General features: G+C 48.4%; 1 protein-coding gene across 6 annotated transcripts in view; it reads left to right on the top strand.

The window, feature by feature from the left end:
• Window positions 1-19,020, top strand: part of SRGAP3 (SLIT-ROBO Rho GTPase activating protein 3) — a 238,976-nt gene that overhangs the window by 105,117 nt on the left and 114,839 nt on the right. For all 6 annotated transcript variants that reach the window (XR_012380949.1, XM_073901592.1, XM_025885417.2 and 3 more), the window contains exon 2: window positions 11,313-11,505. Coding sequence is in view for 5 of the 6 variants with exons in the window: in XM_073901592.1 (XP_073757693.1) it covers window positions 11,313-11,505 (193 nt within the window). In the remaining variant the exon portion in view is untranslated. The remainder of the gene's footprint in view (window positions 1-11,312; window positions 11,506-19,020) is intronic.

Here is a 19,020-nt window from a genome sequence, read left to right as displayed (position 1 = left end):
GAGACCCAGATTCTGGTACCACGTTGGGTGAGGCTCTCCGTTCTTTGACTCCTCTGTGAATTAAGGGGTTGGACCAACCGCCATTTTCTTTTTTTTTTCTTAAAGATTTTATTTATTTATCTGACAGAGAGAGACAGCGAGAGAGGGAACACAAGCAGGGGGAGTGGGAGAGGGAGAAGCAGACTCCCTGCCCAGCAGGGAGCCCGAATGGGGGCTCAATCCCAGGACCCTGGGATTATGACCTGAGCCGAAGGCAGACGCTTAATGACTGAGCCACCCAGGCACCCCCCAACTGCCATTTTCTGAAGTGAGGACAGAACACCACTCTTGGTATATATGGAGGATGATTTTGGGTGGTTCACAGGGGCAAAACTGAACAGCAATGACTCACAGAAAGAAACAGTTGTTTGCTTTTTAATTGTCCTTCAACCCTTCTGATGACCTTAAGGAGAGAAGTCTCCATTAGGTGCTAGCATGCCTTCGACACTTCTTTGAATACTTGCCAAACTCCTTTTTTTTTTTTAAACATTTGATTTTTATTTATTTGACGGAGAGAGAGACAGCGAGAAAGGGAACACAAGCAGGGGGAGTGGGAGAGGGAGAAGCAGGCTTCCTGCCGAGCAGAGACCCCGGGATCATGACCTGAGCCGAAGGCAGACGCTTAACGACTGAGCCACCCAGGCGCCCCTTGCCAAACTCCTTCTATTAAAAAGAAAGCAGGTCTCAGGTAACAGAAGCTAGGTAGAATTTAATAACATTATTTTGTGTCCATTGTATTTATTTTTACAGATACCTCCCATTAATGATGAGTGATTCAGGTTTTTCTATTGATGACAGTACTATAAAGTATTCCATGTAGAAAGCAAGGTGATTTAAAGAAATATGTTGAATAAACACAGGATGGATGGTTTATAGAGAGGACACATTGTGAAGATGGCCTTAACGTTTGGGAAACACTCCATGTTTCCAGACTGGCCCCCAGCTCTCTGACTTCTACTTTAGTTCTAGAAGCAGGGTAGGATTGAAAACAAAAAGAAGCATCCTCAGTCAGAGGACGCAGCTGGAAATTCAGAATTAATGAATCCTGATTTCTTCCCATTTAAATGCATCTGATCCTTCAGGGACCATTGGGCAGCAAAGCCGTGAATATTAATCTCGTGTTGAAATTGATCACGGCCCACTTTAACTCAGAGCTTCTGGTAATAGGAGGCGGGGCCTTATTCTGACCATTCTTTGCATTTTGCTGAACATCTGGAAGGCGGGGAGGCAACTTCTGTCTGACTTCTTCATGAGAGGGAATGGCTATTATTTAGACACGGCACAGATGCTGTGGGGAAGCCTCTCTCCCACCTTCTCTCCTGTCCAGTTTCTGGTTTACCAATCCAGGTAAAGGTGGTCAGGAGGCTTCGGAGCTGGGTCTCTGCCTTTGGACCACAGTGGGAAGTGGGAATCTCCTATTTCCCATCTCTTCAGCCATGGAGGTATATCTAATGCTAATTCCCTAGTGTGTTTGGGACCATATTGTTTCCTCTTACTTAGAGGAAGACTTTACTGGTTGACAGCATTATCATCACCATTATTAAATAACTGTTAGTTTTTCAAAACACTAGCCCATATACTGTGCTTCATTTTTGGGGGAGGGAGTGGTGGTGAGAGGAGGAGGGGGGAAATGCCAATCATTTCACCCAGCTTTTGTGTTCCCTCACCCTCCAAAAATGCTGGAAGCAGATGTAATTTGCTTCAAGGAAGCCTCAGGAGTGGATGTGCTTTGATTATCTGTGCTAAGTCTGGCTTTCGCTGCTCTAGGAATAGTAGATGGCTGAAGACAGAATGTAAGAATTTGGCTGACTTGGTATATAGTACGTACAGCAAGTGCTCAGGAGACATCCCTGGTAAGTGGTATAGATTTAGAGCCCAAAGACTCCTTAATGTCTAAGTGAAATTGGGCACGTCAGTTTGCTTCTCTGTGCCTTAGTATCCTCCTCTGCAAAATCAGGTAATAGTAGTAGTTACTCCCAAGGCTGTAGCATAATATTCGCTGCTTTGCCTGAATAAGGAGACAATTCGTGGGGAGCACTCAGCACAATAACTCTCTACTGTTATTCCCTCCATTTTGCAGGTGGTAAAGTCAAGGCCCAGAGAGGTTACTGACTTGCTGAAGGTCACACAGCTAGCAAGCTTCAAGGCCAGTCTCTGAACTTAGCAAGTCTGATCCCAGATCTGGCTCTTGGCATTGCATCACCCAGCTCACAACTGATTTAGGACTGAAGTGGTGAAAACATATGAGAAACCGTTCTATTATTGGGATGATTTGCTGTGCTTGGTGGGGAGAAGAGCTAGACTGGGGCAGTGCCCGGCAGGGCCAGGCCAGCCCAACTTTGAATCCTGTGATTTGGGCAGGTCCTTTCCCTTCTCTTGGGCCTCAGTTCCCTCACTGATGGTGTGATACCCAGCCCCTCCCTGAGCCTTTGGTGGTCAGAAGCCATGATGGATGTGAATGGGCTTGGTCAAGGTTAATACAGGACTGTCTTTGGTAGGGGTCCCTGGCCCAAAGAGGGAGACAAAGCAAAGTGCCAGGAACTGGTTCAAGTCAGCAGAGAGGGCAGACTGAGGAGCTTGCTTCCCATCACCCACCCAGTCAGCTCCACCCACAGTGCAGGTGGGGAGGGTGGCACGCATATGGGGGCCTTCCATCGTGGTTGCCGGGAGACAGCACGTGGTGGCTGGGACTGGCCGAGCAGCTGGTGCTCTCCAGCGTGGCGCGGCGCAGAGCCCAGGTGCCCTTGGCGGGGGGTGGGTTGGGGGGCTTGGGTCACCTATGACAAGCCGCCTCTTCACAAATGGGAGGCTGGGAGAAGGGTGGGGGTGCGGAGCCCGCACCGGGCCAACGGAGCCTTTTTGTGCAGGGCCCAGGCTTTTGGAGCGGACAGAAGGAGGAGGGAACCCAGCACTGAGCGGCCCCAGGGATGGTGCCCAGGGACAATATAGCCTTCTTGGCGGAGTTGTGTTTGGAGGGTGTGAGATGGGCTGGGGGAGCACCTAGCCTAGTGCCCAGTGTGCCCCATGCTCCGTCTACACAGCTACAGCAGCAGTGATGGCCCATTCCTGCCACTTATTGCTTATCTGCTGTGCACCAGGCATCACGCCAGGTACTTTATATGCACACCATCTCTCTGTTGACAAACCCAAGAGGAAGGTAGTATTATTCCCCGTTTTATAGATGAGAAAACAGACTCAGGGAGCTGAAGTGATGTCTACAAAGTGGAGAAAACCAGGTTTGTGCCCAGGCTGGCTGTCCCCAAAGCCTGTGAGCCTGTGTCGCCCCTCTGTGGAGTCTGTTGGCCCAGGGTCTCCTAGGTGCCTGGCACCTCGCACACATTTCTAGTCTGATCCTTGCAGTACCCCTGTGGGGTGAGCATAGTTACCTGCCTTTCGCAGATGGGAAGACAGCTCAGAGAAAATGGCTTGCTTGCCCAAGACCTCCCAGTGCGTGTCTGGCAGAGACAATTTTCCAACTCGTGACAGCGGCTGGAGTCCAGGCTCTGTGGGTCTCTCCACTCCCTCTGCCACACCACCTCCCTCCCCTAAGGCTGGAGTTGGATGGCAGTGGACTCTTTTGGGATGCTGGCTGTTGGGCTGGCCACAGAAAGCAATAATAATAAATGATGATCATAGCTACTGAGAGCTTTTATTAAACCTCTCATCCAGTGCTACCCACTAGAACTTGCGGCAGTGCTGGGAAATATTTTGCTCTGTCCTGTACAGTAGCCACTAGCCACATGTGCTTTTGAAATGTGGCAAGTGCAACTGAGAAGTGAATTTTTTATTTCAATCAAATTTAAATAGCCACCTATGGCTAGTGGCCACTGTGTTAGACAGGGCAGTGCTAAAATAGAGCATTGAACTAAGAGCTTTCTTGAATGATCACTCATTCTTACAGCAACAATACGAGATGGATTATTACCATCCCCATTTTACAGAGGAAACTGAGTTGCAGGGAAATGAAACAGACGTGCCCATGTTTACTCAGCTTATTGTGTGGCAGGGCCGGGATTTGAATCCCCTGGGCAGGTAAACCCAGAGCCTTTTACATTGTGCTACCAAGTCAATGTTTCCCTCCTTGAGGTCGAGGTCAGGATACACTGGGATGGATACAGTGACAGCCAGGACCAGTGAGAATGGCACCAGGATGACAGATGGGGTATGGGACGGAGACAGGAGGTGGAGCGGGACATGATCCTGAAAGCGGGGCATTGGATCCCCCAGCGAGGGCGCCTTGACCTGGAGACCGGGTAATCCTGGTTCCCGTCTGCCCCTTACTCTGGATTTGAGCCCTGACTCTGCCAATTTCTGGGTGAGCCTGGGGCAAATCCCCCCCCACTCCTTGAGTCTCACTTGCTTCATCTCTGAGACAGGAATGATAGTAGCAGCAGCCTCATAGGACACGGTGATAATGGGCGGGACCGTGTGTGCACAGATGTGAGGAGAAGGCACTGTCAGCGGCAACATGCCATACAGTCCGTCCTCCTTGTTAGCTCCAGAAACTACCAGCGAGGGTATACCAGCCTTCTCTGTGGAGCGGGGGACATGGGCCCGCTCGATCTTGATTTTCAGGATGAATGTGCTGCAAAAGTGGGGTCTCACCACCCAGGAGGTGTCAGAACAGTTGCCATATTATCAGGACAGGGCCCAAGGATTAGAATTGGGTGGGGCCCGGGAAGCTGCATTTAAAGTTGCTCTTAAGGTCGCACTCTGATCCCTCTTTCTAACCCATCTGCAGGCCGGGGGCAGAGGCCTCCGAGGACAAGTTGTGGGCATTCCTAACTGGTCAGACTTGCTAACCAGTGCTGCAGCCTTTGTCTCAAGTTTCTGGCTTTGTCTGCCTTTCTTTTCTCTCTCCCTCTCTTTTATTATGGAAAGTTCCAAACATTACCGAAGTAGGAGCTAGTAGAACAAGCCTCTTCCTCCCATCCATCACCACAGCCAAACTTCAACAATCAACTCAAGGCCAATCTTGTGTTACCTATAAGCCTGCCACTCCCCAGCCCCGCACCCAAGGTTATTTTGAAGCAAATCCCAACATGCCTGTTTTTTAAATAGTCCCTGTGACCCCCTCCCACGTAGACTTCTGGGAGGTACCAACTGGTACAGTTTCAGAGGGGGGCATTTTAGCAATCTCCAAACAGTCGTGCAAATGCCTTTCGCTCCTGCACTTCCACGTGAAGGGTCCGTCACACAAATGACACACCTGCACAAGTGCAAAATGAAGCCTGCATATGGTTATTCATTCCAGGATTGTTGGTGATAGTGAAGGATTACAAACAACCTAAAGGTCCAGAAAAGGGAACTGGCTAAGATTTTTTAAATTTTACAGTGGAATTCCATAGTACTGTGAAAAGGAACGAGGAAGTTCTTTATAAAGTGATATGGACTGATCTTTCCAATGTATTCTTATTTTCTTTTTAAGTTTTATTTATTCATTTATTTGAGAGAGAAAGAGAGAGCATGAGCAGGGGGAGGGGCAGAGGGAGAGGGAGAAGCAGACTCTGGCCCAAGGCAGGGCTGGGGTGGGGGGGTGGGGAGGGGGTGATGATCCCATGACCTCAGGATCATGACCTGAGCTGAAGGCAGACACTTAAGTGACTGAGCCACCCAGGCATCCCTTCCCAATGTATTCTTTTTTAAAAAATTTTTATTGTTATGGTAATCACCGTGCATCACATCATTAGTTTTTGATGTAGTGTTCCATGACGCATTGTTTGTGCATAACACCCAGTGCTCCAGGCAGAACGTGCCCTCTTTAATACCCATCACCAGGCTAACCCATCCCCCCACCCCCCTCCCCTCTAGAACCCTCAGTTTGTTTTTCAACTTCCCAGTGTGTTCTTAAAAGACAAAAGTAAGGTACCGAACGCTGTGAATGATATGCTGTCATGTGTGTAAAATTGGGGGAAATAATCTATTTGAAATATACCATTTTTTCTAGAAGGATACACATGAACCTGGTAAGTTGGTTACCTTATTCGAGGGGGACTAGATGGCTGGTGGACAGAGGTGGGAGAGAGATTTTTCTCTTTATATCCTGTCTACCTTTTGAATTTTGTACTAAGTCTTTAAATTCTTATATTTCTTATCTAAAAGTAGAACTTCTTTTTTTCAGTAAACCTAAAACTGCTCTTAAATATAGTCTATTAGTTAACAAAAAGTATGTCTCCAAATGAGTTGAAAACTTATTTGGCTTGCACAAAATATTTATAATTCCCCCAAATTGGAAACTATCAAGATGTTTTTCAGGAGGTGAATGGATAAATAAACTGTGAATATTATTCCATGCAATGGAGGATTATTCAGTGATAAAAAGAAATGAGCTATGAAGCCATAAAAAGACACGGAGGAACTTTAAATGCTTATTGCTAAGTAAAAGAAGCCAGCTTAAAAAGCGTACATAATGTATGATTCCAACTATATGACTTTCTGGAAAAGGCAAAATTAGAGAGATAGTAAAAAGCTGAGTAGTTTTCAGGGGGTGTAGAGAGGAGGGAGGAAGGGATGAATAGGTGGAACATGGGGGATTTTTAGGGCAGTGAAAATACTCTGTACGATACCATAATGATAGCCACATGACATTATGCATTTGTCCAAACACGCCAAGAGTGAGTCCTAACCTAAACTCTGGACTTTAGTACATAGTAGCATATTAGCTTTGTCCATCAGTTGTAATAGATGTACCACACCAATCAATGCAAGAGGTGGATAATAGGAGAAACAGTGCCTGGGAGTGAGAGAGAGTATTTGGGAACTCTTTGTACTTCCTGGTTAATTTTTCCATAAACCTAAAGCTTCTCTAAAAAACAATCTATTAATTTTTTAAAATAGAATTTCTAATTACCTTGAACCTGAAGAAGACCTGCTGCCTCTGCTTGTGGGGTTGTAGTTGTGAATGGGGTGGGGAGCGTGGGGATCCTTGTTCACCCTAAGGCTGGTGGCCCTGAGTGTTGCCATGGGCAGTGGCCTTGGCACAGCCACAGTGGTCTTTGGTGAGACTATTGCAGGAGAAGCAGCAAGAGCCATATGGGGAATGGATAGGCAGGCTGTAGATTCTTGGGCTTCGAATGTCAGAGGAGTTTGGCTTTGATCCTGTAAGCAATAGGGAGCTATGGAGAATTTTATCAGGAGAGTGCCACGGAGAGCTGTGCTTCAGGAGTCCAGGTGTCAGAATTAGTTTTGCCCCTTCTTTGGGCCTCATGCCTCTAACTGTAAAACCAGGGGGCTGCACTAGGTGATTAGAGAGGTCATCTTCAGTTCCACGGTTCTGACAGCAGAGCTTTTCCTGACTCTCCAAACCCCTTTTCCTCCCTGCCCCACCAGCTTTTAATTTTTTTGCTGCTCCGTGCTGTACTGTGGCTGGAACCGCCCCCTGGGGGGAATGTCTGCCGAATGGAGTCTGAGCCTTGGGAGCAATTCTGTTTTATTTTATTTTTGTCACTCCTTTGAAATCTTCAAGGATAAAACCCCAATCTGTGCCAGCTCCAAGGAGGAGCAACTTGGAAGGGAGTTAGAAATGACGAGATGGGTAATCAAATCCTTTCAGGGTTCCAGAGCACGGGCAAGCTGCAGTCGGAGATCTGGCCAGGACCGTTTCCTGCTAGAAGGATTTGACTCTGAGCTGGCCAAACTGCAGGAAGGTTCTATGCATGACCCAGCCTGGAGGCTCCAGCTGGTGGTATGAATTGGGGAGATTCTCTGCTCCTTCCAAATCCTCTTCTGTCATCATAGTGTGATTTATGAGCTTTTCCTCTAAAATATGAGAACACTGGCTCCTGATTATGCCCTGTAAAGCAGGAAAGCAGTGGCTGTAGCATTTCTGATTAATTCTCTTTAGACCACCATCTTGTCACAAAAAGGATACAAGAGGTTGAATACAGATGGATTACAGTCTTTAAAAAAAAATAATATGGTCTCAGTCTAGTTAGGTATCTGGAGGGTCGTTGCTGCCATCAGAGGGATCTGGGCTTGATTCCTAGATTAATTGCAACACACCAGCTGTTATGAACAGAGGCTGCTTACCTCTGAGCCTCTACCTCCTCATCTCTTGGGGGAGAGTGGGGAACGCTAGCAGCACCTGCCTTATGGGGGACAGATGATGTGAGATAAATATGCAAAGAAGTCAGCACTGGGCCTGCAACAAATGATGGACTCCATAAATGCTACTGATTACTATTAAGATTATTTTGAGTCCCAAATAGTAGATGGTCTGAAAGTAATTTGAAAAATATTTGGAAAGCATTTTTATAACTATGTGTTGATATGGTAGGGCTTGCCCTTTGGGGAATGATGGCATCTCAATCCAATTCAACACGTAGGCCATGTCATAGGCATACCTGTGTAGCTTGTTACAGTTCAGGGAACAAAATGTGACCTTGGACAAGTTCCTGATTGTAGTTTACACAGAGCTGTGCTTTCTTCCTCTGTAAAAATGGATAATAATGTCATGTTGTATATGTGTGTGTGTGTGTACAGTGTGGTGTGTGGTGTATGGTATGTTTGTGGTGTGCTGTGTGTGGGATGTGGTGTATGGTGTGCATGTGTTGTGTGGGGTGTGTGTGTGGTGTTTGTGTGTATGTTTGTGTCGAGCGAGACTCCCATAATCACAAAACTTAATATCCTTGGGTAAAAGCACTTGGTAAAAATAAATAGTAATTTGCTGTACAGATATTGATTTCCTGGTGATCTATTATGTGCGGGGAAAATCCACCTTCAGAGCTTAAATTTCATTTGAGGAGCTAATGTGGATATGACACACGTTCATGAAAGAATTGAAACAACGGCAGGAGGCAGTCAGAGACAAACTGAAGTACCATGGGAGTTCACAGTAGGGCTGGGAGGGTCAAGCAGTCCAGGACTCCCTGGGAGGAACAGTACTTGACGTGGGCTCTAAAGCAGGTTTTAAACTTTTTTGCTTGCCTACCCTCTAAGTGAACTCAGGGGGAAAGAAACTCTCTTGCCTCATACATTTTAACTTGACATCTGAAATGTTTCATTATAAATTTAAGTAGTTACAGAGGATATCATTTCTACCATATTGTAAATATTGATTTTGTAGAATAAAATTACACTACTCTCTTAAATGTATCAAATGGAAATGAAATAACAGAGCAATTTTTTACTTTGCTTTTTTATTGCAGGATTACTTATCTAGAGTAGAATGCACAGATCTCCAGTATGCAACTCAATTTTTTTTTCAAAGATTCTATTTATTTATTTGTCAGAGAGAGAGAGAGCGAGCGGGCACAAGCAGGGGGAGCGGCAGGCAGAGGGAGAAGCGGGCTCCCCCCTGAGCAAGGAGCCCAATGTGGGACTCGATCCCAGGACCACGACCTGAGCCGAAGGCAGCCGCTTAACCGACTGAGCCACCCAGGCACCCCCACTCTATCATACTTCTTTTGATCTAAAACATATATGTAAACTGAAATAGACATTGAAAACTATTCCTTTGCCCATAGAACTCTAAGTAGCTTTCTTTTGGATTGATTTATCATTACAGTGATCACATACACGGTTCATCAAAATAATATGGGTATTTTATACATCTGATAAATAATTACTAAACATAAATGTAAGATAGTGTGGGAAATGCTTCTCATAATGAGATGGATGGGGATAGTTGACGGCAGTGCTTCTCATACTTTAAGGTACATAGGACCATCTGGGGATCTTGCTAAAATGCAGATTCTGAATCAGAAATTCTGGATTGGGGCCTGAGATTCTGCTTTTCTAATAAGCCCACTGGTGATGCTGATGCTGCTGGTCACAGACCACACTTTGAGTAGCAAGGGTTCAGGATCCCAAAGGAAGATTTGCTAACACCAACATTCTAAATTGTCCATTTTTTTTTTTGGCACCCAGATATTTTGACATTTAAGGGCACTAGGCCATAGTCAGATTCTGGATGAAGAAGTTGGTCTTTCTTCTGCAAAGCAGGAGAAGGACCAATGTGAAGAGGGAAGTGGGGAAGGAGAGCAGTTACACCATCTAGACTGAGACACATTCTCAGGCAGAGCAGGGAAGAGTGGAAATGGAAACAGGATCTTCAGCTGAATCCCTTGTACTTTTCCTGCCTGTGTACCCTTGGGGAAGCCTTTATGTACCCCAGTGTAGGGCTGCCCCCTGTGAAGACCACTTCTCTGAAGGATGCTAAGATGCTGTTGGCCCTCGTTTCTGACAGGGTGCCTATTTATGCGGGTGGGATTGGACATGTCAAAGACTGGTTTGAACAGTTTCGAGAGTCTACTGGGGGTAAATCCTGACAAGTAAAGTTTGTGGCTGGGCGGCGGATGGCCTTGAATTCCATGCTAAGGAGTTGGGCTTAATACTCAGGCAGAGGGGGGCTGTGGGGTGTTTTGAGCAGGGAGCTGGTGTGAGCAGAGTGCTTTGGGGAGACCGATGTGTTGAGCAGCTTGTGGGATGGCGGGGAAGGAGTTAAAGCGGAGGGCCCGCAGCACGCTACAGGCTTGAAGATGAGGTTGGCTGTCGTTATTGGGATTTGCTTGTGATTTTTATCTCCACCTCCCCAGTTTTTGAACTTTCACCCTGGTTGCACAGACCTGGTTTGCTGTCCATATTTCCTGAAGTGTGGGTGACGGTCCTCTAGGGGTACTTGAGATGTTTATGCATGGAACTCAAGGTGATTTAACGCGGAACACAGACGTGGCCTTAAGTAACCCTGAAACCCATGAGCCCCTGGCATCCCCTTCTCAGCCGCTCTCAGCCCCAACTGCATCTGGAGAAAGTCTTTAGCGCCCCGCCCCCTCCCGTTTTCCTTTTGTTGACAGAGAGCAGGCAGCCTGGGCTCAGGGCCTCTGGTAAGCAGTAGTCTCTAGATAGACTTTTAGTTTTTGTTGAGTTCATTTTCTGTGTCGCAGGATGGCATGTGGTCCTGGTTTTGCCCTCCCTGCAGTGACACAAAGCTGTTCATTTCAAATACGTTTGTTTCAGTAGGAAAAGTGAGCCAACTGACTAGATCATATGGAAGAAATAATAATGCTGGCGGCATGTGGACATGGCAAAAGCCATGGTGGTGACACGCCATGACTCAACTTGGGGAAACATGGGGTGAGACCATGTGACAGAAGCCAGCCCGTGCCAGATCTCCGTGCCGATGCCGGAGAGGCTCTGGGGGACCAGGGTGGCGGTGGGGAGGGGGTCTGCAGGAATCGCAGTGCCTGTGCCGAGGGGCCCTGGGTCAGCCGGGCGGGTCCCACCGCGGTGCCCACCACAGCCTAACACCCGCTGCCCCTTGCCTCTGCCCACAGAGATCCGCACGCAGCTGGTGGAGCAGTTCAAATGCCTGGAGCAGCAGTCTGAGTCCCGGCTGCAGCTGCTCCAGGACCTCCAGGAGTTCTTCCGCCGGAAAGCTGAGATTGAGCTGGAGTACTCCCGCAGCCTGGAGAAGCTGGCCGAGCGGTTCTCCTCCAAGATCCGCAGTTCCCGAGAGCACCAGTTCAAGTGAGGAGGGGACCGGGGCTGGGGCCGAGGGGAGGCAGCAAAGCAGAAAGGAGGCAAAGACTCACTGGAGGCCGACCAATGTGCTTTTAAGGCCCTGGGAGTGCAGGTTATGGACCCCTCTGTGCCTGGCTTCTTCCTCCTCTGAAAATGAGAATAGAGATAGTTCTCACGCATAAGGATGCTGCAGAGAATGAACGAGAAAAGTACTTGTGGCAGACAGGAAATGCTCAGTAAATTGTCCTTGCTGTTGCTCTTATCCTACCAAGCCCCAAGCATTGCGTTAGTCTTCATTTGGGCTAAGGTGACCTCCCCCCTCCTTTCAGGACATCCGGACCCTTTTATGGGAGGGGGGGATGCCAGCCAGTCCACTTCCCAATTCCCTCAGCACAGGGATCTCAGAATCTCTTCTCCATGGAACTGATGCTCAATGCATCCTCCTTACACCCCTGGAGGATCGGTGCCAGGGCCTCTTTCTCTGCCTCGTTTATTTATAATACACAAACTCCCTGGGTCCTGATTTCTCACACTCCATACTCTGGGTTTGTGAGCTCGGATCCCCTCAGGCATTGACGTGGGCTGCCTCTGAGTCTGCCAGCAACAAAACCTCGTTGCCCTGAACCCACTGGGGCCAGCCTCCTAAGTGCAGGTAGGAGGTAGCAACCTCACCGGCAGAGCGCTCACCGGGCAGGGCGCCACTCTGCGGCTGTCTCTCCCTCTGCCATGCTCCCGGGACCTTCTCCTCCACCTGTCATCTCTCCAGCCAGTAACCCTCAACCACAGGGAATCAGCAACTTGCTCCAACCCTCTGACCCACTCCTCCTTCCTCTGGGTCTGATCCTGTTTTTCTCTCTACATTTAAAAAAACTGTGGTAAAACACACCTAATATAAAATCTACTGTCTTAACCATTTTTAAGTGTATAGTTATGTAGCGTGAAGGATACTCACACTGTTGTGCAACCATCACTACAATACACCCCCACAGTGCTTTTCATCTGGCGAAACAGCAACTCCCTTCACATGAAACACTAACTCCCCATTCCCTCCCCCTCGAATCCCTGGCAACCACCATTTGACTTGCTGTCTCTATGAATCTCACTACTGTAGGGACCTCAGAGAAGTGAAATCATACAGTAGTTGCCCTTTTGTGTCTGGCTTATTTCACTTCGTATAATGTCCTCTAGCTTCCTCCATATTGAAGCCTGTGCCCTTTTGAAGGCTGAGTAATATTCCATCGGATGTATGCAGCACATCGTGTTTATCTATTCACCTGTCAGGGGACCCTAGCTTGCTTCCGCCCTCCTCCCTATATTTTTTTGCCTTCTGGTCTGGCCGGGGAGCGCTCCTCCTTTAAACTCCTGTAAACAACTCCCCTCGTCTGAGCCACAGCATTTGAATACTCACTTTTGTGGAAATCACTTTATCAAAGAGCAAAAACGCACTACCTCTTCGTAAATACCACTCTTGGTTTTCTACCCTATCTCATTTATTCAAACTTAGCCTGTAGGAGGAAGCTTCTATTAATAACGTCCCCCCAGGCACTGTCTAGGCCCTTCCACACACATAATCTCATTTTTCTGATAGATTTTTTTGAGAAAATTTGCTTTTTTTCTTTCCAAATTATGAAAGTAAAATGCTCATTGTATATAATTTAGAAAATACAGAAAAATAGGAGGGAAAAAGTCACTCGCACAGTCCTGCCCCTCAGAAGCAAATGCTGCTCACGTTTTGGTGCCTTCTCCGGCCTATCTTTTTGTCATAACAGCAGTAATGACAGTTTACTGAGGGCAGTAACTAAGCATTTGGGGCCGGGTGGGGGTTACTGCCCCACCTTAAAGCTGAGGACAGTGAAGCTCTGAGAAAGCAGCTTGTCCAGACGTGTCTATGGACCAGTAATTGCAAGGAGACAGATTTGAACTGTCATTCTCATTCTGCCTCGTTGGCCTGAGAGAAGAAATGGCTGGTTTCAGCCTGCGAATGCTCCCCTAAAACCAGAGATAGACAGACACACACACGGAAACCCTTGTCTCTGGCTGAGCCGTCACTGGAGCCATCCAGAGCTGTGTGGTCAGGTTGTGGCCTCAGCTCCTACCTGTCTCCTCCCTTCGCATTTTCAGTGTGAACATGAAATGGGGGAGCATGGACGGGGGGGGGTCCCCTGTTCCCTCGCATCGCCTGTAATGAGCTCGGCCAGCCCCTCACAGGTTCATTAACCAGAGGCCACCAGACGGAACAGGAGCTCCAGCTGGTAGTCGGGCCAAGCAGGCTGCGTGAGACGCTATGAAAGTCTAATTAGGGCGTGGGCCCAGGCCAGTGCAGCTGGTATAGGCCTTCTGCACCATGCTAATGTGGCTTTTGGAAGCAGGAGTCTCTAAGGGATGCCTGGACTTGCCCTTTGACCCCAGGGCCAACCAGTGCTGACCCCTGGCTGCCTCTTTGGAGCTCAGTGAACAGGATCTGTGCTGGGCTCTGGGTCCTTCTTCCTGCTGTCCAGAGAAGGCTTGTCTTGCTGTCTTACAGTGTCCATCTCTCTGGCAGGTAGCCTCTCAGGGCTTTGAGGGCAGGGCCCAGATCTGGTTATTTTATTCCCACTGCAATGGGCCCAGTGCCAGACAGAGATGGGGTGTTTGTGAATGAGCAGGAGCAAGGAAGGGAGGAAATGTACTTGGTCTGTAAAACCTACTCTGGCTGAGAGATTTTGTTTAGAGAGGGAATTGAGTTGCCCAAGATAGCCCAGCAAGTGAGTGGCCGAGCTGGGATGGGAACTGTCTTAGTTCACTCCGCTGCTGTAACCAAGTACCATAGACCAGGTGGCTTGTCAGCCGATTTCTCACCATGCTAGAAGCTGGAAGTCCATCAGAGCAATCATTTGATAGTTTCTTTCTTTTCTCTTTTTCATGTTTGGTTGTTCGTCTCTCTATTCCGCCAGATGGGAGATCCCACCATGGCAGGAACCACCTGTCTTGTTTCCTACGATAAATCAGGGCCTGGCACTTCGTAGGTACTCAGTAAATACTGGCTAAATAAGCAAATCAACAAATACAGAATATTATGGGCACACAGAGGAAGCACTGGGTCAGACTCAGGCCTTAAACATTGAGGCCTGAAGAGCAAGCAGGTGGCAGAGTTCAAAGGACATGGCCAGAGGGACTGGGTGCCTGCCCCGACCGTACCAACTGTGGGCATGCCCCCTCTCAAGAGAAGGGACAGTATCTGAGAGCAGGGACTGTGTCCTGTTAATCTAGGTGTTTCAGCACACAGCACAGCCCAGGAAAATAAGAGGTCCTCAGTGTGTGTAATATGTGATGGTAGAAAAGAAATAGATGGTGATGGTATCGTTTTCCAAATGTTCGACCTGCCCCAGGTAAACCCTTAGAGCCACCACCTGAACCTTTCTTTGAATCATGTGCCACAGGGAGCTCAGCCCCAGTGAGCCTCGCCCTGACAGGGTGCCAGCATGGCTGGGGTCTGGTGAGAGCTCTCTCAGCGTGCAGACCGCTGATTCTCATTGTGTCTTCACGTGGTAGAGAGCAGAGAGAGCAGGCAGGCACTCTCCTGACTCTTCTAAGGGCACTAATCCCATTCATGAGGGCTCTGCTCAAATCCTAATTACCTGCCAAAGGCCCCCGCCACCTGATACTGTCACACTGGGCGTAGGGTTTCAACATACGACTTTTAAGGGGACCCAGATGTTCAGTCCATAACAAGAACTCAGGTCTCTTGATTCTAAGTTCAGTGTTCCTCCATTTGCTCTTTATCTGCTCGGGCAATCAAAAAAATATATATAGCTGCCCAAGGAGGTGCTATGATGGAAATAAATATAATGCAGAATGTTCTGGTTATTTATTCTGTGTAACAGCAATACTTAGTACTGAAACACAGTACCTCATGGTTTAGTGGGTCAGGAATTTGGACAGGGCTCAGTCGCGTGATTTTTCCGCTTTATGGGGCTTTGACTGGGATCACCGAGTGATCTTCAGCTGGTGGCTGGTCTGGGCTGGAGGGTCCAAGATGGCTTCACCCATGTGCCTGGTGCTTTGGTGGGGATGGCTGCAAGGCTGGGCCCAGCTGAGCTGCCTCCTTCCCCGTGTGGTGTCAGGGCCTCTGTACCTAGCATTTCAGCTGGGTGTCTGACACTATAGCTCAGGGCCCCAAGAGAGCCATGGGGAAGCCCCAGTCTGCAAGGCGAGGTCTGGAAATGGCCCGGCACTGCCTCTCAGCCCGAGCTCCGCTTCAAGGAGATAGGAAAGAAAACCCTTCTCCCATCAAAGGATTTGCAGCCCTCTTTGATCCTCCACACTGAGCCAGAACAGCAGTCAGGGAAGGCACCTGGAGGCAGTGGCTTTTAAGCAGAGACCTGAGGGATGAGAAAGGGCAGCCCTGGGGGCAGCGGGAGGGGAGGAGAGGCCAGTGGGGCTGGAACCGGTGGTGAGGGAGTGTGGGAAGCCACTGAGGCTACTGTGAGTAGGGGGGAGCATGACCCCATTTTTGTTTTTGAAAGCTGACCCTGTGTTGGAGGGGGCAAGAGTGGAGCAGGTGGGTGGGATTATTGCTGTGCAGGTGGTGGTGATGATTGCCAGGAGCATGGCGGAGCAGACCAGGAGGGGTGGGCAGTGCTGGGCAGTCTTTCAGAGGCAGGACTGAGGAAAAGAGGAATCAAGGATGTCTTCCCTTTCTGACTTGACAGAAGGTCTTGAGAAGAGTGAGGCAGATGCTGCCATCCTGTGCTGAAATCGCCTGTGTTCTATCCTGTTCCCCTTTTGACAAGCACTGGGCGATGAGCTCAGAGATGGCAGAGCGGGTGGCTCTTGACCCGGGGTCCTGAACATCCAGCACCAGGTTTGGCATATGGTTGGCACGTACTAACTGTTTGTTGAATGAACGAATGAAGATCAAGTGGTAATTGGAATTGCCCTGGGGTGGGGCTGGTGGGAGGCAAGGGAGGGGACGTCTGTCTTCTGGCTGCCTTAGGAGCTTGGTGGAGCCATTTGGGCAAAGGGTCACCCACTCCTTGTCCTGGCGCCCAGCACAGTGTTGCTGAGAGGACAGATGTGGGCTTCACAGCGCTGTCCCTGACCAGGGAACCGGGACCGCTGATGCTAGAGCACACCTTTAACAAAGTGCGGTCCTGACCAGCAGCATCACGTGGAGACTTGTCAGAAATGCAAAGTCTGGCACCTCCCTGCAGACCTGCTGAATGAGAAACTCCAGGGGTAGGGCCCAGCAATCTGTATTTTAACAAGCCCTCCAGGGGATTCTGAGGGTTATTTATGTGTAAGAGCACCCATTGTGATGATTTTTCAGATGATAAATTATTCACAACTCACTTTTAGGCCACACTGGCCTTCTAGAACCTTCTACTTCCCCAGAGTCAAATCCATAATCCACTGCTCTTTCCCAGGCAGCCCTGGCCTGAGGTTGGCTTGTTCTCTTCAAGACCTGGAACTGGGGGCCCTTCCTGAGCAGGAGTGTGGTGCGGGGGAGGGGCAGCACACCAGGGGCCTTAAAACCTGCCTCTCAGTGTAGGTGAATGTCCTCCGAACAAGTTGCATAGTTCTAGGAAGCCAGAGGTTTGCTGGAACTAACACTTTCTCTTCCTCCAGAGGAGGGTTTTCTAAGACTCCAATACACTGAGACTTCTAGATGGGGGTGGGGCGAGGTGGAGATGAATGCAGTTAGGAGCAACTCCCCACTCTATACCTCCTCTTTGAGATTCCCGACACACATTAGGGTATGGAAGGCTCTGAGAAGCTGTGCAATAAATAAGCCTGGTGATTTCTTTCTGAAAGCTATTTGACCACAGAATTCTTTCTCCCCTGTAATATTGATTAACATTTCACCAAACTAGCACTCCTTGGGACCCAGTTTGAAAAGCCCTGTCCTAGCCCAGTTCCAGATTTCCATCTAGAATATTAGCCCCACATGCAAATAGTGCTTTGTGTGTGAGGTGATGTCTCTATTCTGATGCCTTTAGTTTGTGGTATCTCTTATATACCTGAGAAAAATGCTTCCAGGGGATATACCTGAGAAAAATGCTTCCTCTAGCAGGTTAAGTGTTGGTTGCTGTTATTTGGATAGCTGTGGGGGAAAAAAGCAGCAGGGAATGGTTTGCATTAATTTTACCTACTAGACTGTGAGCCTTCTCAAGGCACATCGAGTCATCTTTTCAGTCCTCTGTGACTAGACAGCGCCTAGAATGTGGCAGGTGTTCAGAAAACATTAGAAGAGTGAGTGAGTGAACGGGTGAATGAATGAATGAATTGGGTTCCGCCAAGGACTATGATGGAATACAAAGAAATACAAGACATTGTTCCTGCCTTCAAGGGGCTTATGGAATAAGGGAGGGAACCAGCCCCACACATGTGAGTGGTGATTGAGGAGTTAAGCAACAACATAAAAGATGTCTGGAGGTAACTGAGTAGATCCAAATGAGTGGTTTAGACAGATCTCAGGTAATCCCTGAAGGAAGAGCCTTGTCAACAGGACTTCTGAGAGTAGGCTTTTGCTGTGTGGCAAGAATAGCAGAAGGCATTCCAAGCGCATGAAGATGGAATGGGCACAGGCGTCAAGGCAGGAATGCCCGTGAACTAGGAGGAGCGGCCCCCCTCCCAGATTTCAGTAGCCTCATTGTCCTGTCATTGAAGCCAAATACATGAAAGGGTCCTACGTAATGGCCATTCACTGCTTTCATTTTTGTGCTTCTTATGAGGCTTTTCAAATAAATAAGTTGGGTGATCAGCAACATAAAAGCCTTTGTCAGATCATGTGTAAGCATTTTGGTTTTGGAAAATACAGTCGATGTTGCCAATATCTGAAGGCCCTCACTGGCCACTGAATCACTCACCCACCCATGTGATAGATGAGACAGTGAAGCCTCAGAGAGGTAGAGTGACAAGCCCAAGAACACACAGCCGATTAGCAGCAGAGTCAGGATCTGAACTTCTCCAGCTCCCAGTATGATGACCTTAGATTCCTTGGGAGGCAAAAAATAGATAAATGAAGAAACACATCCCTGGCTAAGAGCTTTGTCCATTGCCTGGAGAAGGTTTCTGCAAGTGGAGAAGCCGATGAGGGAGAGGGCTGGACTGGCCTTGTATGCCAGCTGATGGGGTCAAACTTTATCCTCTGCATCATGGGCGCATTTGCTCCTCGGTTGGACCACAAGAAAGATGCCTGAGTGGTCATGTAAATTCTCCTTGGGCTCCTGATCCACTTGGGGAAGCAGTCTATTATGAGTCGAATTGTGTCCTCCCCAAATTCACAGGCTGAAGTCCTAACCCCCCAAATCTTAGAAAGTGACCTTATTTGGAAAGAGATCATCAAGTTAACGTAAGCGTAAGGGTGGGTCCTAATCCAGCATGACTGGTGTCCTTATGGAACGGGGAGATTTGCACACAGACACACGCGCAGGGTAAGCATCATGTGAACTCAAAGGCAGAGGTTGGATAATATGACTACAAGCTAAGCAACACCGAAGATTGCCAGCAAACCACCAGAATCTAGAGGAGAGGCATGTG

This window comes from Callorhinus ursinus, unplaced genomic scaffold (genome assembly GCF_003265705.2).
Source record: "Callorhinus ursinus isolate GAN/ISIS: 27379988/994484 unplaced genomic scaffold, GSC_fseal_2.0 scaffold15, whole genome shotgun sequence".
NCBI classification, from domain to species: domain Eukaryota; kingdom Metazoa; phylum Chordata; class Mammalia; order Carnivora; family Otariidae; genus Callorhinus; species Callorhinus ursinus.
Note: the sequence above shows the minus strand (reverse complement) of the source record. Positions and strands in the feature narration are given on the sequence as shown.